We start from the raw sequence: 26,060 nt of genomic DNA on the forward strand, positions 1-26,060 counted from the left end.
CATGTTGGACAGGGCTTGGAGCAACCTGGGATAGTGGAAGGTGTCCCTGTCCCTGGCAGGGGGAGGGAGGGGATGAGCTTTAAGATTCCTTCCAGCCCAACCATCCTATGATTCTATGAGGACACCTCTACTATTAACAGTGTTCAGGAACACTTTTCTCTTCAAACAACTCCAGTATCAGTTTTATGTATCTGGACTTGGTGCTGAAGGTTCCTGATTATCACTGGGGTTTCTGGTAATTTGACTGATGACAATGAAAAGCTTAAGTGCAGATACAGACCAAAGAAAGATAAGCACACAGCAAACTCATGGCTTCATTTGCCTGGTCAGGCCTCAGCACTGCCTTGGACCTTCCCCAGGCAGGCCAGGAGAGAAATAGGTAAGGAAATGTTTACTGGGGTCAGGAAATGTTAACTCAAGGGCTTGTATGAATCCCTCCAAGCCCTTGGAGGGCACTAACAACACAGTTGTTTTAAAATCATTTGTCCAACTCTTTTGGAGAACATCATCCCTACTCCTGGAGGACTTTAAATGGAATGTAATGGCCAAGCCTACAAGATGGTTGACAGCCTGGGAAATTGATGACTGCCTGGCTGAGGAAAGTGTGATTGTGATGTGCTCTCCTTTAATCCCAGACCACAAGGAAAAAGCATTTACACGTCTCCACCCTCTCTTATCAAACCTGTTCTTTCTCCTTGGCATCACCTCTCCTGCACATTCACCTCCAACACTTCTCCCCTTTCACCCCTTTGGGCTCCTCCAGCAGGTCTAAGGCATCCCAAGTGGTTTAAAGCCCAAGTCCAAGCAGAGTTTTGTGGTGTTCGGGGGCTTTTTTCCTGCTGATTTTGGTTTGAGTTTGGAAATCCTAATTCAAAATAAACTCATCTGGTTCCCCTTCCCACAAGTCAAACTGAAGCTGAAACCAAAGTCTGATCAACAAAGGAAGCATCTCTTGAAACATGGGTAGACACCCATGTTTCAAGACATGTGAAGACTTGTGAGACACCCAAAGGATTTGTGAAAATTGCTTCTAAAAAGTCATATTAGAAGAAAAAAAAAGAAGTAAAAAAGCTGAGGAAAAAATGTCAACGGAGTGAATTTGGCAGAGCTCCTGTGAGCCTGCACAGTGGCATCTGCCATGGCCCTGGGGGCAAACTCAGCAGATCACAGCCATGCCAGGGCCAAGTGCCAAATCATCACACAGCTGCATTTCGGGATGTCCATGTGTGGGACACGTGGCCTGCCAGCCACTCTGGGGGTGGATCTGTGCGATCCACAGTGCCTGGACTCACAGGGATGTACCACTCGTGGGGACAGCTCAAGAACATTTGTGCCCCCCAGCCAGGTATCCCATCAAGTGGGAGAAGGAGAAATGGCCTCCAGTTGTGCCAGGGGAAGTTCAGGTTGAGTATTAGGAAAAAATTTCTTCTTTAAATGGGTTGTCAGGGATTGGCACAGGCTGCCCAGGGCAGTGGGGGAGTCACCATCCCTGGAAGTGTTCAAAAAATGAGCTGTTTTACTTGTCAGTGTGGCTTGGTGGGCATTGGGGTATTGGGTGAAGATTGGACTGGCTGATCTTGGAGGGCTTTTCCAATGTTAATTACTCTCTGATCCTCTGACTCTGGCTGCTAAGTGTTTGAGTGCCTCTCACAAGGCAACTGAGTCCTGGACAGTGCCCAGTCCCAGCATGGCCCTGGGCAGGAACAGGGAGTGGGCAACCAGGGCTTCCTGGCAGGGTGTCCCCTCCATAGAACCAGAGTCACAGAATCACAGAATTAACTAGGTTGGGAAAGACCTTTAAGGTCCAACCTGTGACCTAACACCTCCTTGTCAACTAAGCCATGGCACTGAGTGTCACATCCAGTCTTTTTTTATACACCTCCAGGGATGGTGACTCCACCACCTCCCTGGGCACACCATCCCAGTGCTCATTCACTCTTTCTGTGAAGTTTTTCCTAATGTCCAGCCTAAACTTCCCTCAAACTTCCATCTCCTTGAACTCACAGTCTTCCCTGGACAGAGCCCCCTCCAAGGATTTGGGCAGCACTGGGTGAAGGGGCAGCCCCACCTCAGGACAGATGGGAAACATCAGGCAGCAGCTTTGGCTCCAGGCTCAGGGATTCTGGTGTCCAACATTGCAGGACAGAGCCCAAAAAGTGAGAGAATCGTGCAGTCCCAGGATGGTTTGGGCTGGAAGGGACCTTAAAAACTATCTTGTTCCAGCCCCCTGACATCAGCAGGGATGTCCCCTGAGCCAGGCCAGGAGCAGCACCTCCAGCATGCTTGGTCCATGCCCTGGTGATGCTCTGTCCTGGGGGTGCTGGGCTCTGGCCTGAAGCTCCTGGGCACCAGGAGGGCTCTACTTCCACCTCCACATCCAGCTTCACCTCCACATCCACCTCCACCTCCACCTCCACCTGCCACAGGTCACCTCTCCCCCACCCTTCAGCCCCAGCTCCAGCACGGCCTGGAGACATCAAAGGGCTCCTTTGCCTCCTAAAATCTTGCACTAGTGACCAAATTGGGCTGAATGTCTTCAAACAATTACAAAATGTGTGACTTCGAACATCATCAAGCCCAATCATTTTGCATAATGAGAAGACTAATCACTCCTTGCAGTGCTTGACACGGCAGTGGGTCTCCAGTTCCCACACTCTGGGAAGAGCTTGGCAACTTTGGATAAAAACTGCTACACCCTTTCTAAATGAAGACAACACAGACTTTTTTAATAAGACAAATGTTGGCAGGTGCCTCTTGGAAGTGAAAAAAAACACATTAAGGCGAGGGCTGCAGAGAGCAGCCACGTCAGGCAGTGTTTGTGCAACAATCTGCGCTGATTTGCTCCAACTCCACGTGAAAGAAACTCATAATATTGCCTTTGTACAGGCACTTTTAATGGCATCTAAGAATAGCAGTGTTATAAATAATCTGTGAAAGGGAAACAAAAATACACCTTTGTTTCAGGTATTGTGAACAGCTCTTTTCTGTCAACACTAAAATAAATTATTCTGGGTTTTTTAAAAAATTTAATTTATGTCTTTATATAGAAGAGAATCTATTCAAAATGAAGAGCCAAGGTGCTTTTTATACACAATGTGTATGCTGCTATTCTTCATTTGAGCTGTTTTCAAGAAAATAAAATATAATTTTCTACTGGGGATAAAAAAAATTCCACCAGAAACAACTTAACCAGCTTGAGAGATCTTTGCTGAGCATTCGGAAGCATATGAGACAGTTTGTAATGAAATATTTGGGAGGAAATCAACTCTGCACAGACCGGCAGTGGAGTGAGAACACACCTGGGATGTGTCACACACCACATCCAACTCCTGGATTGATGGGAAGCAGGGGAAGAGCACGGCATAGCCAAAGCCCTGCATTTTGGGTTTGTTCCCACGCATCCAGTAAATGGCTTTTGATTGCAAAACTCAGCATTGCAAAGGCTGGACTAACCTGGGACACAGCTGTGCCCAGCAGCCAGAGCAGGACTGAGTGTCCCTGTGCACAGACAAACATCAGGGCTGGGGAGATACAGCTGGTATCTTTTGCTGGTTCTTTGCTTCTTCAAACAAAGAACCAGCAAGAAAAGGTTCCATGGGGTTCAAACAACTCTGCCCCTCTGCTCTGCTCAGGTGCCCCTGTAGTGCTGCCCCCAGCCCTGGGGTCCCAGCTCAGGAAGGATGTGGAGCTTCTGGAATAAGTCCACAGGAAGCCATGGAGATGCTCCGAGGGCTGAAGCCCCTCTGCTCTGGAGCTGTGTTAGGGGGATGTTCACCTGGAGAACAGAAGGCTCTGGGGAGACCTTGGAGCCCCTGCCAGTGCCTAAGGGGGCTCCAGGAGAGCTGGAGAGGAACTTGGGACAAGGCCTGCAGGGACAGGACAAGGGGGAATGGCATCCCAATGACAGAGGGCAGGGTTAGATGGGATATTGGGTAGGAATCCCTCCCTGAGAGGGTGGGAAGGCCCTGGCACAGGGTGCCCAAAGCAGCTGTAGCTGCCCCTGGATCCCTGGGAAGTGTCCAAGGCCAGGTTGGACAGGGCTTGGAGCAGCCTGGGATAGTGGAAGGTGTCCCTGCCCATGGAAAGGGGTGGGACTGGAAGAGCTTTAAGATTCCTTCCAACCCAAACCATTCTGGGATGATTCCATGATTCTCTGAAACACCAGGACAGGGAGCACCTCAGGCCAGCTCTGCCTTCTGTGCCAGTATTAGTGCTCCATGAACAGGAGTGCCTGAGAGTCTTGTCCCCATCATCAAGGACACACTGTGCCCTAACTCTGACAATGGGACAGGAGATGTGGTTGCCTGCCAAGACTGGCCACCAACTGCAGCACCATTTTTTAGACAAAAATTCCCTTTATTTACAGCCTCCATCAGAAAACCGAGGAGAAGGAAGAAAGAAAGAGAGTGAGAGACTAAAAGAAAGTAAGAGGAGAATGAACTCCCTGAGATCTTCTGCCTCTACATTGAGGGTCTCCAGGGCAAGGACCCCTCTTGCTTCCCAGATCTGTCTTGTTATCTACTCATCCATCTTGCCACATATTCTGGGATCATTTCCAAGGGTCAAAATAAATGGCTATGATTTATGCAATATAGGTCAGGACCTATTTAACAGCTTACAAAGGAGCCCCCCCCTCCTCCCCGTTCTCCCTCTGGCTCTTGGTGATGAGAAAATAGGTCACAGGCAGGCAGTGGGGGGGATTAATCATTTCTTCCGGCAACTGCTGGGAAAAATATTTTCAGTTCCATTTAATCATAAAGCTTTTTAATTAGTTAGTTTGCAATTTATAATGTATAGTTTATAAGCTCTTGTGCAAGGGGGCAGATTCCTGGAAGGAGAAGTCTCTTGCTCCCCATCTCCCCTGGGTTGCATGGATGGAAGTTCAGCCAGGCAGAGCCTGGGATCAACATCCACGTGGGCCTCAGGCCTCTGAGCAGCCACTGGTGGGATGAACACCCTGGCACAGTCCAGACTGAAATCCCTCTGCCTGCCTGGGCAGGGAGGTTATGGAAGGAGCAGGTTCCTCTGGGATGAAAGAGCCAGAGCTGTGGGACCCCACCACACTGACTCTATAGTGCAGCATGGCCTCTCCTGGGAGCATGGGCCACCTTCTCCCTGTACAGCATCTGGGCTCAGGATGCTGAAGAGTTGCCAAACTCACCTTTGGTGTAAATGCACCCAGGGACAGCACTCCATAAAGTCTCCAAGGCTGGACACTCAGTGAGTGTGCTCCAGCCTGGGACTGGATGTTCCCTTCTGTCCCCATTCCCTACTGATGCTCCAGTGCAGGAAATTACACCCTGGACCTTGGCTACCCAGCTCTCCCTGCAATGGGTCCACTCGCCACTAGTGCTGTGGAGATGAAGCTCCCAAACGACCAGCAGATTTTCTACACTTGGGCCACTGGAACCATCACTGGACCCTGAGGAATTGATGGTCACTCTCACCCACATCAGCAGAGAAGTCACCTACTGACAAACCAAACACCCTTAAGTGAAGCTCTGCACCCCGTCCTCTCCCCAAAACCTTTGGGTGACCCCTGCTGAGGTCCCGCGTACCTTCTCGTAGTACTGCAGCTCATAGTCCAGGATGACTCCGTTGGGCTGGTCGGGCTGGGACCAGGAGAGGGTGATGCTGTCCACAGTGCGGCTCACCTGGTGCATGATGGACACAGCAGAAGGGGCTGGAAGAGAGAGAAAGAGGGGGACAGTCAGACACCTGCACAGGTGGGACCCCACCCCCTCCATAGGAGGTGGGCAGGTGGGTTATAACTGTTTGGAGCTTTGGAATTCACTGGGGAGTGCTTTCCAGAGGTCAGGAGATCCTGGGTTTTGCTGTTTGTAGAGAGCAGTTAAGAGAGAAAAAAATGGTTCTGCTGAATTGGTAGATAGGAAACATGTAGGACAGTATCTCAAACAGGAAAACGGGTAATTCCAAGGCAAAAGGAGCCCCGGGCTGGAACAGGTACAGCACTGTTCCACCAGAAAAAGCCCCACCAGCCCCATTCCATGCACTCCTCCCTGCCTGCTGTGGGGAAATTGGGGGGTTTGTACTTTTTTCCATTTGCATAGAGCAGCTTCCCAAGGCTCAGGCAGGCTGGGGCTGCAAGTTGCACATGCCAATCACGGGAGGTACATCCAGCAGCCTGAGCAAGCAACGCAAAGCTGACCTGACACGCTGACAATGGAGAGCCGCCCACCCCCCCAGCCCCGCACACAGCACGGCCCTGAGCTCATCCCACCGAGCACAAAGGGCCCTGCCAGGGCTCACAGACAGCCCGGGCAGCTGCCAGGCCACGGCTGGACACTCAGCCAGGTGGGCACTGTGTGGGCTCAGCCGTGCCACACCGTGGGAAAGCTGCCCAGGGATCTGAGCTGACAAGCCCATGGGGCAAGGACCAGACTGTGGAGCTGCCACCTCCCTAGGAAACTGCAACTGGCTCTGGTCCGGCGTGCTGGGGAGCAGGGCAGGTGAGCCAACCGCCCAGGCTGCTTTCAATCCTGTGGGATCAGGAAGCCCATCAGAGTCTGCAGTGCCCTCCTGAAACGCAGCTCCCATTTCTGCTCTGTGACCAGGGACAGGACCTGAGGGAATGGCTGGAGCTGTCTCAGGGAGGGTTAGTTTGGGTATTAGGAAAAGGTTCTTCCCCCAGAGGGTGTTGGGGCACTGCTCAGTCTCCCCAGGGAATGGGCACAGCTCTGAGGCTGCCAGAGCTCCAGGTGCATTTGGACAACACTCCAGGGATGCACAGGATGGGATGGTTGAGGTCTCCTGGGCAGGGCCAGGGGTTGGACTCGATGATCTGTGTGGGTCCCTTCCAAGCTGGGATATTCTCTGATTCCAGGTGCTGACAGCAGAGCAGCCAACAACCCCCACCCTTGCTGCAGGGCTGACACCCACAGGTGCCTGTGCTGCCTCCTCTCCCCACATCCTAGACTGGTGAGACAAGCACACGTGTGTGCCCTGCCTGTGCCCAGCCTGCTGCTGGCACTGCCAGCACATCCATGTCAGTGCAGGGCCATCCCAGACCTCCCCCAGCGCCAGCCCAGCCGGGAGAGTGCCAGCTCCAGCTGAGCATTAGCCCTGGCACGTCTGCCTGCTCAGGCTCACCCCTGCAGCAGCTTCAGGGCACAGGGGAAGCCTCAGGGGTGGGAGAAGACTGGAGAGTGGCAGCATGAATGCTTCCCCATCACTTGCATGCCAGGCCAAATGGATGCAGAGCTTTGCACTCAGATGGGCTTTCCCAAGTCCAGCCCTTAGAATATTTCATGGAAGAACAACTCATTTGACAGCTCTGAGAAACAGCCTGGAGGAGAAGCACCCAAAGGAAGGCATCTCTCATCCAGCTCCAGGCTGGCTCCCCTTGGCATCAGGGGCAGTGACAGGAGCTGTACCAGCTGGGATTGCAGTGGCAGAACTGTGGTGCTTGGATGAGCGTGGCCCCAGCATGTTCCTGCACATCACAGTGAATTACCACTGAGCAACTCCTCTCCAGCACACCAACAAAAGCCATTTTTTGATCCACCATCTGCCTCTTCACTGTTGTTTTTCTGACTCAGACCACTGCAGCTCCCAGGATGTTCAACGTCTGGGTGCCAACGGGTTGGGTTTGGGTAAAGCAAGATCTACCACCACACTGCTGCACCATTTCCCTTCATCTGCCTTGGTTCACCACACCTGAAGGAAGTTGTGATGTGGATTAACCTCAGAAGTGCTGTTGAGCTTCTAGAAAACTAAAGGACAGCAGAGAACTTCCATCCCTGGAAGTGTTCAAGGCCAGGTTGGATGGAGCTTGGAGCAACCTGGTCTGGTGGAAGGTGTCCTTGCCCATGGCAGTGGGTGGGATGAAATGAACTTTAAGGTCTCTTCCAACCCAAACCATTCCAGGATTCTAATAGATTCTGAGGCCAGTCCTTCCATCCATTTCTGCTTAAGACAAGCCCCATTACCCACCAGCCTGAAACCCTCTGTGTCACCTCACCGTCCCCTTGTTCGGTGGCACTGCTTCCCTCCTGCCTTGACACCCCAGTCCCACCACTTCAGGCCACATATTTCCAAACTCCTGGGAATAGTTTCTCATGCTGGCATGAAGATAAAACACAGGTAACATTTCTGGAGCCTGTCAGCTCTTGCCACAGCTCACTGCTTCCTTGTTGACACAGATTCTGTGGGACATCTGCAATTTTCAAGACAAATGTCTCTGTCTCTGGAGACAAGGCTGAGAAGGAAGACATGGCCATACTGCGGATGCCCTGCAGCAGGGATGGCACTGGACAGAGGGGAGCACACAGCCCATGGTGACTCTGCCACCTGCTCTGGGAACTGAGCCCAAACTCAGACACTGGGTTATTCCAGGACAAGGGCTCTGTACACCCACAGCTGTCCCACCACAACACCAGGATTGGCAACATCCCATGAGTTAGGCACAGGTTCAGTAGCCTTGCAGCTGGAGAAGCTCCTCAGCGTCAGGTTCCTCCTGGTAGGAGGGAGGTCTCTGGGATGTTCTTCCAGTTCCATGCACTGCACCCCAGCCTGGGAGTGCAGGACTTCTCCAAGGCATCTCCTGCCGCTCCTGAGGGAGCTGGACAAGACAAGAGCTACAGCAAGACGTGTGTGACTCATCCACGGCTGTTACCCGGTGAACCTGCCCTTGTCTGGCTCAGCAAAAGACCCAAATGGATGAGGTGGAGCTCATCTAAGGAGCTGAATGAGGCAAATGTGCTGCATGGTGGGAGGAGGCAAGTGAGATGAATGACTACAGCAACCTCAGCGCTTTTCCTGCACCTGGGGTAAGGGAGGGGCTCTGGAAGGGCAGGAACCTCCCCATTGCATAGCCTCAGTAACTGCGCCTCTTATCAGACACCAGGGGAGTGCACAAGAATAAAATCACAGGAAGGTCTAGGTCAGAAGTGACCTCTGGATGTTTCTGGTCCCACAGGCTGGCAGAATAATTTCAAAATCAGATCATTTTATTCCAGACTGTGTCCAAATGAGACCTAATAAATCTGATCCCCACAGATGGGGATCCCACGGGCTCTCTGAGCACCAGCCACCAGCTGCTTTGCTCTCGTGAGAAAGAAACTTGCCCTCACATTGCACTGAATTTTGCTGGTTATGTCTTGTGGACATTTCCACCGTTCTCTCCCTCGATGCCCCTCAGTCTTCTCCTCTCCAGGCTGGTCAGACTCAGCTCTCAGCTGCCCTCACCTCTCATGCTCCAGCCCCAGCACAACCTCACTGTCCTGCTGGACCTGCTCCAGTTTGTCCATGACTGTGGTGCTGGGAGCCCCAGAGATGATCAGTGCCCCAGAAGTGGTCCCATAAGTGCTGAGCAGATGGGACAATCCCTCTCCTGTATTTTTTGCTAACAGAGCACAGCACTCTGCAATGCCACAAAACATGGTCCTTGTCACACCCTTCACCCCAGGTGAGGGCCTGGGGTGCACAGAGAGGCTCCCAGTCCTGTTTATCAGAAACAGTCTGGCACTGGATGTCTGAGTTTGAAACCAGTTTAGAGGAGCCAGCCAGACCTCAGGGTGACTTTTCCAGGTCCAGTCGGGAGGAAAAGCTTCTGCTGGATCCTGACGCCACGCCCAGGCAGCTGACTGTGCCCTGTGACACAGAGAGGAGATCAGATATGGAGCCTCCCCACTCTCAGTGCCTTGATCATCCTGAGATGTCACCATGAAGGTGTGAACAGAGGCGGATTTATCCCAGTGGGGTCTCCAGGGGTAGGTGTGTTCCAGCAGTGAAAAAAAACCAAACCCAGACCTCCATTCACAGCAGATGGAAACCCTGCTCCTGACTGAACCCCTTGAGCCTCAACATAATTTGATTTCACAGATTTCACAGAATATTCTGAGTTGGAAGGGATCCACAAGGATCATTGAGCCCAACTCTAAAGTGAATGATCCATGTGGGGATCAAACCCACACCCTTGGCATTGTGGGCACTCGGCACTGAGGCAAACCCAGCCATTGCAGTCCTTGAAAAGCACTTTTCTGCATCCTCTTGATCATGGATGGACTCAGATCCTAGATTCCTCGCAGTGGAGCCCTGTGGCTTCTCTGAATTGCTGGAGAAATAAACCATGCCAAAACCACCACTGGAGTGTAAAACAAGCTTAATGAAAATCCACTAATGTACAAAGCCAACATGTCCCACACCGTGACCCCTCTGGGGCAGAGGCACAGGAGGGATGCGAGTGACACTTCCGTGGTCACCACCCCGAGCCCCTGCACGGCCACACAACACTGATCACAGCCTGGCTCCTGCCCAGGCTGGGCTGGGAGTTCTGGCAGTTTATCTTAATCCAGGGAGTTGAGCAGACTTCCCTGGCTTGGGGCAGGTCTGCAGGATCAGTGTGGGTTGCTGACAGCTCTGCTGCTCTGGCTGCTCTGCAGCACACACAGGGGGCCAGAAGCTGCCTGAGCTCAGGAACTGCAAACACTTGGGAAGGATGGCATTCAAGAAGTCCCCCCATTCTCAGGTGTTGCCAGCAGAGATACATGGCCATCACCTCCCTGAAGGGATCACCACTGAGCTTTGCCAAGGCTGCGATGGCAGAAATCCATTCATGTCCTGGGCAGACCCCACAGCATGGGCAGCAAGTCCAGGGAGGGGATTCTGCCCCTCTGCTCAGCTCTGGAGAGATGCCCCTGCAGAGCTGCCTCCAGCCCTGGGGTCTCAGTACAGGAAGGATGTGGAGGTGTTTAGAGCGAGTCCAGAGGAGGCCACGGAGATGCCAGAGATGCTCCAAGGGCTGGAGCCAGGCTGGGAGAGCTGGGGGTGCTCACCTGGAGAACAGAAGGCTCCAGAGAGAGCTTAGAGCCCCTGCCAGGGCCTAAAGGGACTCCAGGAGAGCTGGAGAGGGACTGGGGACAAGCGGGACAGGATAAGGGGCAATGGCTCCCTAGAGGGCAGGGTTAGATAGGATATTGGGAAGAAATTCTTCCCTGTGAGGGTGGGGAGGCCCTGGCACAGACTGCCCAGAGAAGCTGTGGCTGCCCCTGGATCCCTGGAAGTGTCCAAGGCCAGGTTGGATGGGGCTTGGAGTAACCTGGGATAGTGAAACGTGTCCCTGCCCATGGAAAAGGGTGGAATAGGCTGAGTTGTAAGGTCCCTTCCAGCCCAAACCATTCGGGGATTCGAAGACACCTCAAGAGAGTGTCCTCTCAAACCACACTGGCTCAGTGCCACAAGATGGACATAGCATTGTCCATTGTCCATAAACCAGGCAAGGTCTCAAATCCCACTACACAGCATATTTTCCATGAAGGCATCTTCATAGAAGAACTGGGATCTTATGTCCGGCTTGACTGACTGTCTTCCAGGAAGGCTCAAACACCGACTGGGGAGGAAATGTGTGGTCACAGTGGGGTTTGGCAAGAGAAACATCAAAGCCACCAGGCCATTCAGGAGTATTTGACCCTCCCAAAATTCATGTAGCAGTTTCAGCCTCATGGAGGCCAATGCTTCTTGTACATCACGAGGTTGGTCTGGCCAGTGTCAGGGTGGGTCTGATACATCCTGAATGGATGCTCTAACGTAGCAAAAGACTAACAGGCAAGGAAAAGCATCCTGTCCTCTTGTGGATGGGCTTGGTCCCAGAGCCATGGACCAGAGGGACAGACAGAGTCCAGGTATGCTGCTCTGGCCTCTCCCAAGTTCATCTTCCACGTCCAGGTGAAGCAGCTGGACTAGACTATGATTGTAGGTCCCTTCCAGATGAAATATTCTATTCTATTCCATTCCATTCCATTCCACAGACCAGGCTGGAGAAAGGGATGACTCAAGAGCCCCAGGTGCCTCCACATGGAGCATGGAGCAGAACTGTGAAGGCTAACAGGCCTAAGCCCTCCCTTCCAACTCCACCTTTGGTTCCTTAGACCACCAAATCCTGGGAATGGTGCTGGGATGGGACTCCCGGAGCCTCTGGTCCAACCTGTTTGCCCACAGGATGATCCCAGCACCACACCAAGCAAGGGAAGCTGTGTTATCTGAGTCTTTAAACCTCGAAGCATCTGCCTTCCCTTAGCAGCCCCTCTGCATGAGCACCCTTTAGTCTTTCTGATTAGCACCAGATACAAAATGACAATTTTGGTCATAAAGCCCATTCTTTCTCTGCCACATCCCTGTAAATGAGCCCCACCATGTCCTGTCTCCCAGGCACTGTAGCTGAGGCACATCCAGCATTCAAAGCATGTCTTCCAAAATAAAAAAAAAAGGAGAAGAAAAGAGATCAAGAGTGATGGTCTGGGCCCTGGTTATGAAGCCGAAGCCATTTCTATGAAAGAGCTGCCTCTTTCTTTTAAAAAGAGCCTTTACTGAAGATCCCAAAGCAGGCACATCCCTCTACAGCTTTACATCTTTGACTGAAAGCATGTCCAGGTTTCCCTACAACAGAGCTGCTCCCAGCAGATGCTGTGACATGAGGATAACACCTCCCTGGGCACAGAACCAGGGAGCTCCAGAGTAGCACCTCGAGGCTACTTAAGCAGCCTGTGCTAAGGGAAACCAAGCCCCAGGTGGCACAGATCCATCACACAGAAGCAGCTTAACCAGCACTGATCTCCACAAGAGGCTTTGGGTTCTGTAAGTAAGGATTTGCCTGATCTCCTGTATGGACAAAGGGGGGTGTTGGTTGTACCATGAAGCCTCTGGCTTGGCACAGCCAGATTTTGTCTTTCATACAAATAGCTGCTTCTTTGGGACGTGCTGGAAATGACGAAAAGGATTAAGGGAAAGAAGGAAATGGAAGAAAAAAAGAAGGAACAAAATGTGGATTTTCCAGGAGAAATAATCACTTTTTAATCACAGGAAAGTCTGAAGAAGGTCACACCAAACCCAGGGCAGCACAATGAGACAGTGGAAGAACACAGCAATTTAGCAGAGAATTGGGAAAAGCTCCATAACATCCAGGTCTGAACATCTGCACAAGCCCAGGCAGAGTTAAAAACAGCTGAAACACTTGTGCTTGACCCCCTGAGTATGTTACAGACACATCCCCCACTTCCTTTAAAGAAGGATGAAGGGCTCCTTCAGATGATGCTGAGCCCACCGTGCCTCTAGGGAGGTTTCCCTCAAGTTCTCTTTGAAAATGCACCTTTTATTTTCAGGTTGAAATTTATGGACTTCAGCTTCCAACTGCAGGAACTTTTCTGGGTTTTGTAGCTAAATGAAGGAGGAGTCCAAAATCAGAATTTTGTACTTGTAGAAGAACTGAAAGATAATGAAAGTATTTCCTTTTGGTCCATGGAGGGCTGGAACTGGAGGATCTTTAAGGTCCCTTCCAACCCAAACCAGCATATGATTCTATGATACCTTTCTGTTATCCAAGCAGACTGAGTTTCCTGAGCACTTCACACATTTGTCAGCCTGAGTTTATCTCCCCTACCTTTCCCAATTTTTTGTAAATCTCCTTTCCAAACACAAATCTCAAAACATCAATAGTCAGATCCATCTCTCAGCTCCAGAGTCAGCATCCACCTCCTCTGAGTGTGTCCAAGGTGATGCTTCCCTGCCTCAGCCCAGCCTCAGCCCAGCCTTGCAGAGCTGCTCTTCCCTCTCCACTGGGCACTTTTCCGCTGGATTTTTTTGGCTGCGCCCCCCAGCTCAGGGAAGGGAGGAGATGATTACTGGTTCCTCACTCCTTGCACCTGCCTGCTGAACAGGGGGATGAGGCTGTTGCTGCATTTCCTATCACTCCAGTCCTGCTGGGAGCAGGGTGAGAGATCCTCGATGCATCCAAAATTCATGTAATTGGTAAAACTCTCTCTAAAGCTCAGGGCAATTCATGATGAGAAAGCTGACAAAAAGCAGTGGGGGACAGGCATCACACAATGAAGAATTGTTTTGGGGCAATGAGAAAGAAACATGCCCATTTTCCTCTTTGCTTTTATGTCTCTGAGTTGTTTTGAGGGTTCTTAGGCAGCTCACGTATTTCCCTCCCCAACCCATCCCTACAGCACCAGAACTCTGAGCAGTACCAGGAGCCTCAGGACATCTCCTAGGGCACCTTCCTCTTTTATTCAACAAGAACTTCAATCTGGGAGCTGTTCCTTTCTCCCAGCCCTGCCTTTTCAACATCCTGAGGTCACCTCCCTCATATCCCAGCTCTACCAGCCCCCATCCCTGGAAGTATCTAAGGTCAAGATGGATGGGGCTTGGAGCAACATGGTCCAGTGGAAGGTGAACCTGCCCATGAGAGGGGGTGGAATAAGATGATCTTTAAGGTCCCTTTCGATCCAACCCAGTCTGGGATTCTGTGATTTTCTGATTCAGTGTATCCTGGTTCATCCCATCCCAAGGGTATACCCATCAGGGCATCCTTGTTTCTAACAGACTTTGATAGCAGAGGCACATTTTCTGTGTCAGGTCCTGACTCTTGGGCCACCAGCACTGCCAGGGCGTTTTAGGTCTGGCTCCCAGGGAGGTGATGCTGTGAACCAAGACCACCTCCAGCTACACACTGGAAAATGTCCATGGTGTTCCAGGGCCACTTTGAAACCTTAGCCCTGCTGTGACCTGTGGAAGGTCACACTGTGCAGGCTGGGAAGCTGGACTGCTGCTGTAAAGGGAATAAAATGGGAAAAGAGACTGCCATCAGCCAGGGCAGCACTGCAGGGAGCAGCCCAGAGGCTCAGACTCTGCTGACATCGTCTTTTGGGAGTGTCTGGTGGGACTGTGCAACTCCAGCCTGCAGGGGGGACACCAGGATCTTTCCACAGCTTCTCTTTCATCGTCCTTAGACCCATTTGAAAGGCTGCCATGCAATCTGCCCCCCACTCTGCAGCCAGCGCCCCTTCACCTACCAGTTCCAAGGCTCAGCCCCTACTCCTTGCCAGTGGGGCAGTGCTGCTGAGATCCCGGTAAAATCAAAGCTCCCTGTTCCTCCACTGGCTTAGCTGGGAGAGTCAGGTTACAGGCAGCAAAACCCCTATCTCTGATCACTTTAATACCACTAACCCATGTCATGTCAGACAGAGTCAACATTTGCTCTGGAGAACACTCAAGATGCAGAGAGAGCAAAGCCAGCCCTGCCTGTGGCCTCTCCCCGGCAACACTTTGAAATCACCCAGGGGAAAAAGTGAGGTGAACAGCTGGGAGCTTTCCAGCATCTCCACGGAGCCCTCCTGACAGATCTCGGTCCCTGGAGTGTCAGGTTACCGGATGGGGGCGGGAGGGGGGGAACTACTTTTATTATAGGAGGGTCAGCAGGGAATTCTGGCATTTTCAATTACCCTGTGCAGCAGCGGCTGTGATCGGGGTCAGGATTAACTGCCTGACCCGCAGCTGAAGACAGAGTGGCAGGGAAATGCACCATGATGCTGCAAGGCACCAGCCAGTCCAGAGGCCACGGGACAGGGTAGGGAATGGGGAGATGTGGGGGAGCAAGTTCTGTCGGAGCAGAAAGTTGTCACAGCATCTGGCAGAGGATGCCTGCAACTGTCCTGCCACTGTGGCGAAGGCAGAGACTTGGAAAACCTTGGGGGACGGGGGCAAGCTTCCCTCTCGCTGCCTTCACCCAAGGACTCGGTCTCACTGGGTGACCCAGGTAGCTCCTATATGTGGGGAACAGGATTCCCTGGGGGACCAGAGCAGGGCATTCCCTGGACAGGATTCCCACAGCCCCTGCAGTGAGGCTGGAGGTGATGCAGTGCAGCAGCCAGGACGGTGCTGTGATCAGTCACGGAGCAAGGGCTACCCTGACCTTTACTCCACAGGGCTTGGAGACCTCTAGGCTGGGATTCAGGCTCCAGCAGTCTGGAAAGCAGTGTTTGAAGTGGCAGGAGCACACAGGGCCTCTGTGCAAGGCTTCGGGCTGGTGGAGTAGGCACAGGGGTGGGGGTGACCTCTCTTTCTCCAGCATGGGCAGAGGGGACAGCCAGGGCAACTGACTCCCACATTCCCAGAGACCTGGATGTCTTGCACCCGTATCTCACCCAAGGGACACCCTAATCCAAAGCAGCCCTCCCTCCTTGCCCGAAAGCACCCCAGTCCCACACAGCCCCCAGCAGGTGACTGTCACTGTGCAATGGTCCAGCTGTCCCCACTTCAGGTCCCACCACTGATCCCAAGGCACCAGTTTTTCTGCTCCTGTTCAGCTCAGAGTCCAAACACATCCAGGTATCAAACTGAAAATTTACTTCTCTGGTTGAAACCTTCCTTTTTTTTGCCTTTCTCAGTAAAACTCTCTCCTGCCATTTAAGCGTCACAGGCTTTCACACCATGGGCCCTCCTGGAGAATGGATCTGAATTCAGATGCCTTCCTCCAACATGAGCACTGAAAGCACCACAGTGAGGAATACCTGGATCAGGAAGGGAAGAAGGGAGGATCCTCCTGATCTGCCCTCCATGGGGACCCTGGGGACCCTGCTTTGCATGGGAGGTCGGGCTGGAGACCTCCAGAAGCCCCTCCACCAGCACATGTGTGCGTGTGACTCTCCTGCTAAAAGGGCTCTCTATTCCTTGCACTATTACAACATTTGGCATCCCAGTTCCTTTCTCAGTTCTGCCCCTGTGATGGCAAGTTCAGGAGCCACACACATTTGGAACCAATTCTCTCCAGCAGAAGCTAAGGAAAGCAAGGAATGGCAGCACTGGGGCTCTTTAATAAACATTTGCCCTTAAAGGAGTAAAAACTCTCAGGTCTGGGATATTCCTGGACTTGTTGGAGCTCTGGAAAATTGGTGTTTCACAGTGTGTGAGGTTTCTGTTCCTGAGGTTCTTGGCAAGATGGCCTCATCAGGCTGGTACCCACGCTGTGTCAAGTGTCTGGAAAACTTCCCAGTGGGCCCAGCCTACAGCTCCTTGAGTCTGCAACTACAAATGCCGGAAAATCTTAAAAACACAGCAAAGCAGCCCAAAGCTGGTCCTGGCTGCGGCCCCACTTGAATCAAGGCAGGCTTTGGTGTAGATTACAGCCTTTACAGCAGTTGCTAATGCCACAAGCGCAGCGATTTGGCCAGGCAGCCAAGGGTTTGGCTGTGTTTGAGCTCTTTGTTCCGTGGGGTTTGCAGTCCACATTTGCATGTGCCACCCGGCCTGCAGGGCTTTGTTCCCACATAGAGGAGCTGCTCCAGAGGATCCTGGCACCCCCCACGCCGCTGCCAGGGCAGCTTTGGAGTCACACCGTGCCAGGGGTGTTCCCACCTCCTGGCCCCCTCTGCATGCGGAAAACTCATCTGCTCCAGATCACGGGATGTCACCAGCAAAAGGCTGGCAAGGAGTAGGAACAAGGCAGGAGCCAGACCTACCTGTCTCCAACCTGTCCTCCCAGGTTGTCCATAAAATGGTACTTTCCCAGAAAGTGCCAATTAATTGCAAAAATAACTACTGTCCTTAGGAACAACCTGATTTCAAAATTTCAGACATTGCAAGCTTAGAGTTATATTCCTTGAAAGAGTGATGACTGCTACAGAGCATCCATGGAATCACAGGATGGTCTGGATTGGAAGAGACCTGAAAGCTCGTCCTGTTCTGCCCCCAGCCACGGGCAGGAACACCTTCCACTATCCCAGGTCACTCCAAGCCCCATCCAGCCTGGCCTTGGACACTGCTAGGGATCCAAGGGCAGCCACAGCTTCTCTGGGCACCCTGTGCCAGGGCCTCTCCACCCTCACAGGGAAGAATTCTTTCCCAATATACCATCTATCCACGCCCTCTAGCAGTGGGAAACCATTCCACCTTGCCTTGTCACTTTAACCTTTGTCCCAAGTCCCTCTCCAGCTCTCCTGGTGCCCCTTTAGGCACAGGAAAGGTCTCTGAGCTCTCTCTGGAGCCTTCTCTTGTCCAGGTGAACAACCTCAGCTCTCTCAGCCTGGCTCAGGAGGGGCTCCAGCCCTTGGAGCATCACCAAGTCTTGCTAATTTCTGACTGAACTCGTTCCTTTGCTCTCTTGCATGATGAACTCCACCAGGCTCCCTGTGGGTAGGGGAAAATTTTGGAAATTTAATCTTTTCTCTTGGGAAGAGCATTCCCTGCCCAGCCCCAGCAATGCAGCTTCCTTCTGCACCCCTGCCAGGGCAGGGATGGCCACAGACCAGGCTGTGCAAGGCCAGGCACATTGAGCATCTTCCTGCCTGCACAGGGGCCCACAGACACTCATCCCTTCCCAGAGGGACTCCACTAATCCCCCAGGGACCCTGAGAAGGACCAAGGGGCACCCGGCCAGGAGACTGCAGCAACCCCTTCGCTATAACTTCCAGAATTCCCACTCACCCCAGGGCACTGTCCCAGGGCTGTTTGCCAAGGGCAGCAGGAGGGATAAATCAAATCTCTGGAACACTGGAGGAAAAAAGGTGAGCTCTGGAGCCTTCCCATCGGCTCCCAGCACAGCACAGAGCAGGGATGGTGGCATGCTGGGCCCCAGCAGAAGGGACTTTCCACCCCATCCATCACATACAGACTGCTGTTTTCTGACCAAAGCCAGCTCCAGATGCACTGGAACAGATTTCTGAAACCCCAGGCAGGTGTGGGAAAAATGATCCTCCAACTCATGGTGTAATTTATGCAACAGGGAAGCCTGGGAGTCAGCAGGAGGAGGAACCCACAGAGCTGGTGGAGGGCAGGGAACGGCATCTGCTTGGAAAGCTCCAGCAGTGCAGCCCAACCCCGCTCTGCCAACATCCCCCCAACTGCCCACCACAGGAGTGGGAAGAGGATCCTGAAGAGCCAACAGCTGGCAAAGCTCCTTCCATCTGCTGCAGATGGCCTCCAGTGGCAGAGGAGAAGGGATTTTGGCATGGCAGGATCCCTCCTGGGCACTCAGCACCGGCTGCTGCAGGCTGGAGGGATGCAGTGAAGGCAACAGGTTGGGACAACAAAAGAGGGGAGGAGGGCAGCAAATGTCAAACCACATCACGTTTTGGTGGCAGTCAGGGTGAAGGTGGGAGCTGGGGTGAAGGGAAGAGAAGAGGGAGACAAGACAGATGACAGAACCAGGATGGTGACACAAGTCCATGGAAGGCAAGGTCTGGATGTTAACTAGGATAAGAGAAGCAGCCATGGGGATGCCAAGATTTCAGGAGGTTTGGAACCTGGGACCAGGCCAAATTGTCACAGAAACACATCCAGTGAAGTCCCCAAAAGAAGAAACCTGTGATGTGACCTCAGGAGAGCAGCCCAGCAGACCCTCCAGCTTGTTCTGTCACACAGGCAAACAGGCCTTGCCCTGGCTCCTCCATGTGTGAGATGCCTCCAAAGCTCAGAAAATTCCTGCTTTTCTCCCTTTTGTATCATTTTTGTGAACAAGAAGTACCCCACCAGATCTTGAAACAGCAAGAAGTGTGAGATTACTTCTCATGGACCCCAGTCACCTCAGCTCAGCTGATGCTTCCCCACTCAGGTTGTTGTGGTCTCCAATTTATGCAGTTCCTGGACAGACTTAACAGAATCACTTCCAGCTTTACTTGCAGTTTTCCGAATCAAATGTTTCGCTGGTGTCCTGACAGACAGTTTTCTATACTGCCTCAGAAAATCAGTGATTTCACTGGGAAAAAAAGCAAGGGCAAGCTACATATAAAAGGACCTGATGGGCTGCCTGTCTCTTGATGGCTCAGGACTAGTCGTCTTCCTGAAAGGTGTTTTAGAGAAAGATAGGACTGAATTGGAGGATAATTCCCATCCCTGGAAGTGTCCAAGGCCAGGCTGGAGCAGCCTGGGCTAGTGAAAGCTGTCCTTGCTTCAACCCCATGGCAGGGGGTGGAATGAGCTGAGCTTTAAGGTTCCTTCCAACTCAAACCATTCTGGGATTCTAACTGGTATTCAGGCTGATCTAAAACATCTTTGGGCTCGAACCTTTGAAACTTAGTCAAACAAAGAGCAATGGCCATAAATCATAGCTTGGGAGGGTCAGGTTGGACATCAGAAGAAGTTCCCTCCCCAGGAGGGTGGTGCGGATCAGGGATAAGTCAGTGGGACCATGGTGAAAGGTCTGCCTTTGGAGATAAGCAATAACTGTCTACCCAAAGCCATGACTTCCCTCATGCAGTGCTGGCAGAAGCCCTGACATAGGTGGGAAGTTGGATGAGAAATCTGAGATGCTGAGATGGTATAACCTCCAGCCTTTCATTTTGGAAAAAACAAGGAAGTGGAGTGTCAAAATCTTGTTGAAGTTCAAGGCCAGATTGGACAGAGCTGGGAGCAACCTGGGATAGTGGAAGCTGTCCCTGCCCATGGCAGGGGGTGGCACTGGATAATCTTTAAAGTCCCTTCCAACCCAAACCATTCAGGGATTCTGTTATAAATAAACACTCAGAGCTTTGAAGCTCTGGAAAGCTCATTCCAGCCCTTTGAGGTAATTTCTGCACTTCCCCAGGTTCTGGTTTCACAGACAATAACCCTTGGCTGCAGCAGGGCCCAGCTGAGCAGCATGAGAGAGAACAGGAGGAGCCACGACTCCCACTCGTGTCCGGAGCAGCACGGGCTCTGCTGTGCCTCCCTCACAAGGAGGGAGCCAGACACATCCTCTGATGCACAGTGAAAGTGAGAAGATAAAAGCAAGACTCCCTGTGCCCCAGGCAGTACAACTCTCCTGTCCCTGTCTAGCCAGCAGCATCACTAATGTGACAAGCAAACAGCAGCCTGAGATGGCTGGTGAGAAGGTCTGGTCCTGCCCACCTCATCCCTTCACTTGTCTGCTCCCCGACCTCTCCGTGCCCCCTGCTGCCTGTGCCAGCAGAGCTCCTGGACCATGGCTCCAAGGGAATTGTTGTGGTTGCAAGTGAGAGAAAAGTCCTTCTTTCTGGTGCTCTGCACATCCTGGGACCTGTCTCGCCCGTGCTCCATCGCTCATGGCTGAATTCCTCCAGGTTTGTAACAGAACCAGGCTGGGCTCAGCCCAGTGCCAGGACACCCCCAGCAGAGCTGGGCCATGTCCCATGTCCTTGCTTTGGACCATGGTCACCTGTCCTACAGGACCTCGGAGTCCTGTAGGGGCAGCCCTGCCCAAAAGTCCCTGCACTGGGACACAACCTGGGCTGTGACAGCCACCAAAATTCAAACCCTACTGATGCCTGGCATGAGCCTGGGGCAGGGCTGTGACAGCCACCAAAATTCAAACCCTACTGATGCCTGGCATGAGCCTGGGGCAGAGCTGTGAGCTGCACATCTTCACAGCCAAGGGACCCAGAGAATCATGGAAGGTTGGAAAAGACCTCCAAGATCATCAAAGTCCAACCTTTGAATGTCACCACATTCACTAACCCATATCATCATGTCATGACACACTGCTATAAAATGCCACCAGAATAACAATGTAAATAATCATAACAAGTTTTCTGAATCTATAGACCATGAGAAATCAATCCTGTTGGCTTTATCTGGACAGTGGATTGGTTTCCTCCACCATACACTCCTGGTATTCCATCTGCATGGGCTGTTTATGGCTCTCTGTAGCTCTGCAGCCAAGAGCCTCTGACATCAGCACTAATCCTCCCTCCTTATCCCCAGTGACAACTGTTGCTCACAAAAGGGGCACATTCCCAACAACCTGGATGCTCTCTTTACCCCATCACTGGGAGGTCATGAATTTGTCTCTGGATACTCCAGATCCCAAGGCTTCTTCCTCTCTCCTTAGGTCACAGAAGCTACAGTTACCAAGCAATGCCCTTCCCACATGCTATTAACTCATTCTTGCCCACACAGCCCTTTCCTTGAGTTTTCCCAGAGCACTCAGCCAGTCCTTGGTGTGGATGGAACCTGCAAATCCTCACAGCACCAAGACACTCCCCACTCCCTGACCCTCCCCAAAGAAAGGCCACAAATTATTAGTCAGGGCCTGCCAGCAAGAACTGGTGCCTGGCATGGCTCTCAATTAGTCAAGTGTCATTACCCGAGCCCTGGGCCAGGCTCAGCTCCTTGACTGCTTGGGATGCTGGCATGGCTCTCAGCCACCCTCTTGGCACAGATCTTTTGTTGAGGAATGGCTGGGAAAAGGCTTTTGGAGGCACCCAGGCTATGTCACAGTCCCTTCAGATGGGACTGTGGCATATGGAGAGTCCTGGATCTCCCTCCTGGAGGGATGCTGAGCTTTGGGAATGAGGTGCTGCTCAGTTGCAGGGTGTGAGAGTGCAGGGGAGTGCAGGTGAGCTGGGAGATGCAGTGTGGAGATGGAGGTCAAGGAGAGTCTGCTGAGAAGAGCGGATAGAAAACACAGCCTGGGCTCAGAGGTGACGCAAGGTATTTCCCAGGAAGGCAGCTGGATCATGGTTATGGGGATCCAGTTTGGTGGAAGGGAACACAGCCATGGGATGCTGGTCACCAAACCATCACCCACCCTGTGCCACTCCCCTGGCCACACTCAGGACCTTCCTTCTGGCTGCTCTGGAGGGGTTGTTTTCTCACTCTCTCACACGAGATTTTTCCTGGGATCATAGAATGGTTTGGACTGGAAGGGATATTAAAGATAATTTCCCACGTGCCATGGGCAGGGACACCTCCCACTATCCCAGGTTACTCCAAGCCCTGTCCAACCTGGCCTTGGACACTGCTAGGAATCCAGAGGCAGCCACAGCTTCTCTGGGCAACCTGTGCCAGAGCCTCCCCACCCTCACAGGGAAGGATTCCTTCCCAATATCCCATCTATCTCTGCCCTCTGGCACTGGGAAGCCATTCCCCCTTGTCCTGGCACTCTATGCCCTTATAAATGTGGATGCCGAAGAATGTGTGGCACCTCGCAGCACAGGGGGTCCCCAGCAGTCACTGTGTGCCCCTGGGGGAACCACGGCGGTTTTCCTTGCTTCCTGCAGTGCTGGAGGACCCCGAGGGGTGATGGGCACTTTGCTTTGTCTAGCTGTGGCAGGAGCACAACCCCATCACACATTCAGTGATGGAGCCCCAGCTGGCTGCTCTATCCAGAGCCAAGGCAGAGGGAGGAGGCTCATCCTCCCTCTGCTCCCTCTCCTTTCCCCCAACACCCTCCATTCTCCTGTCCCAGCTCTGCCTTTGTGTCTGCAGCTTCTGTTACCAGCTGCTAATGATCTACATCAAGGCTGCCAGGCGGTGCCGAGTGTAAGCAGAAGAATTCAGAGCCTCTAATTACAGAGGAATTAGCAAGCAGACAGTTAGTGTTTAGTGCTAATGAATAGATACATTAAGAGAGACATCACACAGGCTGAGAAGTGTGAGCCCTGATAATAAAGGAGTGTCAAACCAGGAAAACACAAGGAGGAGGATCCAGGCGACTGAAAAGGAGTCGCCTTCGACTCAGCTCGCTGGTTTTGCTCAGGTGGGAGCAGCCACGGGTAATACAAGAAGGTTCAAGCACAGCACAGAAAAACAAGTGCAAAATACGAGCATTAAGTGATTCATCCATCGTGCAGGACCACGATGGGAGGGTGCAGAGCGCTATCCCAGCTCCAGGTACAATCACAGCCACCTTTTCTACATCAGGTAAAGGAAGCTGGTCACCCAGACCCGTTCCCCTCTCCTCCCTGGGGGCAGACTTGGCCCTGCTTGGAGCCTGAAAAACACCTTGACCCTGCTTCTGAGCTAACTCCAGATCAGAGGGCACCATCATGATTCCCCCAGACATTTTTGCAGGTTCCCTCTATTCCCCTTGGGCTCTGGAAGTGATGCCCAAGTGCTACCCACCTGCCCCGCCGCTGTTTTACCCCACCCTGCAGCCAGAATACACCACGTCTCCAGGCAATTCACCCATGGCTGCCAAATTCAGCCCTGGGGCTCAGGGAGTGTCCAGGGCAGGTTCAGAGGGACCAGAGTCTCTCCTGGTCCCAGGCAGGGCTGTGCCTCACTGGCATCCTTCCACCTCAACCCCATCAAGCCAAGCCCCAGCCCCAGCCTGTGCCCAGCTCCAGATGGCTTCCAGGTGGGCTGGGAAGGCAGCCCCTGGCCAGCAGCTCCGTGGGGCTCCCTGCCACCAGCACAGCTGCCAGGGGATTGTTGGGGACCCTCTCAGGAGCAGCACTGCTAGCCACCCTGACCACCCCTTCCCCCAGCAAAGCCACCCCGCACAGAGCTGGAGACACTGAACAAAACCCTCCAAGTTCTGTGCTTCAGCTGCTTCACCAAGTGACTCTGCAGTGGTACAGGACCTGCAGCAGATTCCCAGATCATTATCCCGAATATTCATCTCTCAGCCCCTCTTCCATGCAGCTCTCCTTTGCTTTCTCAGTCTGTCCTGGCTCTCTCCACAGTCCAAGCAGGGATTGCAGCTCCTCTTAAAATGCTGGAGCCACCTCACCCTCCCTCCCCAGGAAACAGGAGTCTGTCTGCAACACTCTGATGGTGCCTGCAATGATGCTCAGAGGCAACAGCCTCAGGCTCAGCCACACCCAGCACTGGAGAGTGATGCTGTGACACCAGGGGACAGTGCCAAGAGCTGTTCCACTGCTGTGATGGTGAGGCAGCTCTGCCTTGGGGCACGCTCCAGCTTTTCACTGAAATAAGGGATATTTTCATACTGAGGGCTTGGGATTCACCGAGGAATTGCCAACCACCAATATTATGGAGTAAGCAACATCTCACCCCACCTCTCGTCCCCTTCCAGCCCACAGGGGCTCAGCCAGCACTGCCCAGGAGATGCTGCCCAGCCCAGCCCAGCCCAGCCCAGCCCAGCCCAGCCCAGCCCAGCGTCGGGAGCTCTCTGTGGGCACAGACCCAGCCCTTACCAGCCTGGTTGGTGGTGATGTTCACGGAGGCAAACTGCGGGGAGAAGGGGCTCTGGTCGGTGACGCCGTTGACGGCCTGGATCTCGAAGGTGTACTGGGTGTGTGCCAGCAGGTCGCTGATGTAGATGCGGGGCTCGGTGAGGCCCAGCTGGCGCGGGGCGAACTGCACGTTGTCCCCACAGCGCGTGCAGGCCCCGCGCCCTGCCCCGCAGCTCTTGCAGATGATGTTGTACACCAGGTCTTCCCGGCCCCCCGAGTCCCGCGGAGGGCTCCACTCCAGCATCAGGGATGTCTCGTTCACGCTGGAGATCACGGCCTGAGGGGCAGACGGGATGGCTGGAAAGGGAACAGACAGGAAGGTGTGAGACAGCTGCACCCCATCCTCCTCCCAATCCCTGGGCAGGACTCTGCATGAGCTGAGCCGGCTGCTGCTCTTGGTGTTAGGGATGTCTGGAGCAAGCTGGACATCCAAAGGCAAGAGTACGAATAAAACCTGTCCTCGTATCCCAGGCTAATTTGATTGTGTGACAGCCCTGGCAAAATTTACCAGTTAGTTTAATTTACCAATAGCATCCCCTAAAACCCCACTGAGGCGCCTTTGTCAAGCATCCCTCAATGCTTTGACTGATGAGCATCTCCTTTTCCCGCCGTGTGGTCCCCTCCCAGTTGCCCAGACCCACATACTGGTGCATGGCATGTCCACAGGATCGGCGTCCGCCCGGTAATATCCATTTCGGCACACGCAGTTTGTGGCCCCTTCTGAGGTGGTTCGGCTGTTGATGGGACAGTGGACACACCCTTCATCCCCCTGGCTGGCCTTGAATGTCCCCGAGGGGCAGCCTGGAAGAGAAGGACAGCAGTGGTGAGCAGCAAGGAGGGGCTGGGGGGATGCCTGGAGCCTGGCACTGCTGCCAAAACACCCCCTTGGGTCTTTGCACAGTCCAAAGGAAATCCTGACAACTGGAAGTGAACACAGCAGAGAAGGAGCAGCTGGTTTGAAGGCCCTGAGAAGGTACCTGCAGAGATGTGTCCCCATGCAGACACCTCTGTCCCCATTCCCCAACCACAGGCACAGAACAGGGATTGTAGGAATGCAGAGGGGATTTTTAGCCACTGCCATGTAAGATGTGAGTGGCTGTATGAGCTCTGACCACGGACACCAGAATCCTCCCCCCAACAGTGACTGAGTCAGGGGAGGGTTAGGCTGGATTTCAGGGAAAGGTTCTTCCCCCAGCGGGTGCTGGGCACTGCCCAGGCTCCCCAGGGAATGGGCACAGCCTGAGGCTGCCAGAGCTCCAGGAGCATTTGGACAATGCTCTGCCAGGGATGCACAGGGTGGGATTGTTGGGGTATCTTTGCAGGGCTAGGGGTTGGATTTGATCCTTGTGGACTCTTTCCAAGTCAGGATATTCCATGATTCCATGATCA

General features: G+C 53.0%; 1 protein-coding gene across 4 annotated transcripts in view; it reads right to left on the reverse strand.

Moving 5' to 3' along the window:
- EPHB2 (EPH receptor B2) overlaps positions 1–26,060 on the reverse strand; it is a 127,626-nt gene that overhangs the window by 18,962 nt on the left and 82,604 nt on the right. For all 4 annotated transcript variants that reach the window (XM_085080385.1, XM_085080386.1, XM_085080384.1 and 1 more), the window contains exons 4-6: positions 25,317–25,472; positions 24,633–24,968; positions 5,559–5,683 (exon numbers count right to left, since the gene is read on the reverse strand). In XM_085080385.1, the coding sequence (XP_084936511.1) occupies positions 5,559–5,683; positions 24,633–24,968; positions 25,317–25,472 (617 nt within the window). The remainder of the gene's footprint in view (positions 1–5,558; positions 5,684–24,632; positions 24,969–25,316; positions 25,473–26,060) is intronic.

The sequence above is a fragment of the Lichenostomus cassidix genome, chromosome 21 (assembly GCF_008360975.1).
Source record: "Lichenostomus cassidix isolate B80296 chromosome 21, HeHo_3.0, whole genome shotgun sequence".
Taxonomy (NCBI): Eukaryota; Metazoa; Chordata; class Aves; order Passeriformes; family Meliphagidae; genus Lichenostomus; species Lichenostomus cassidix.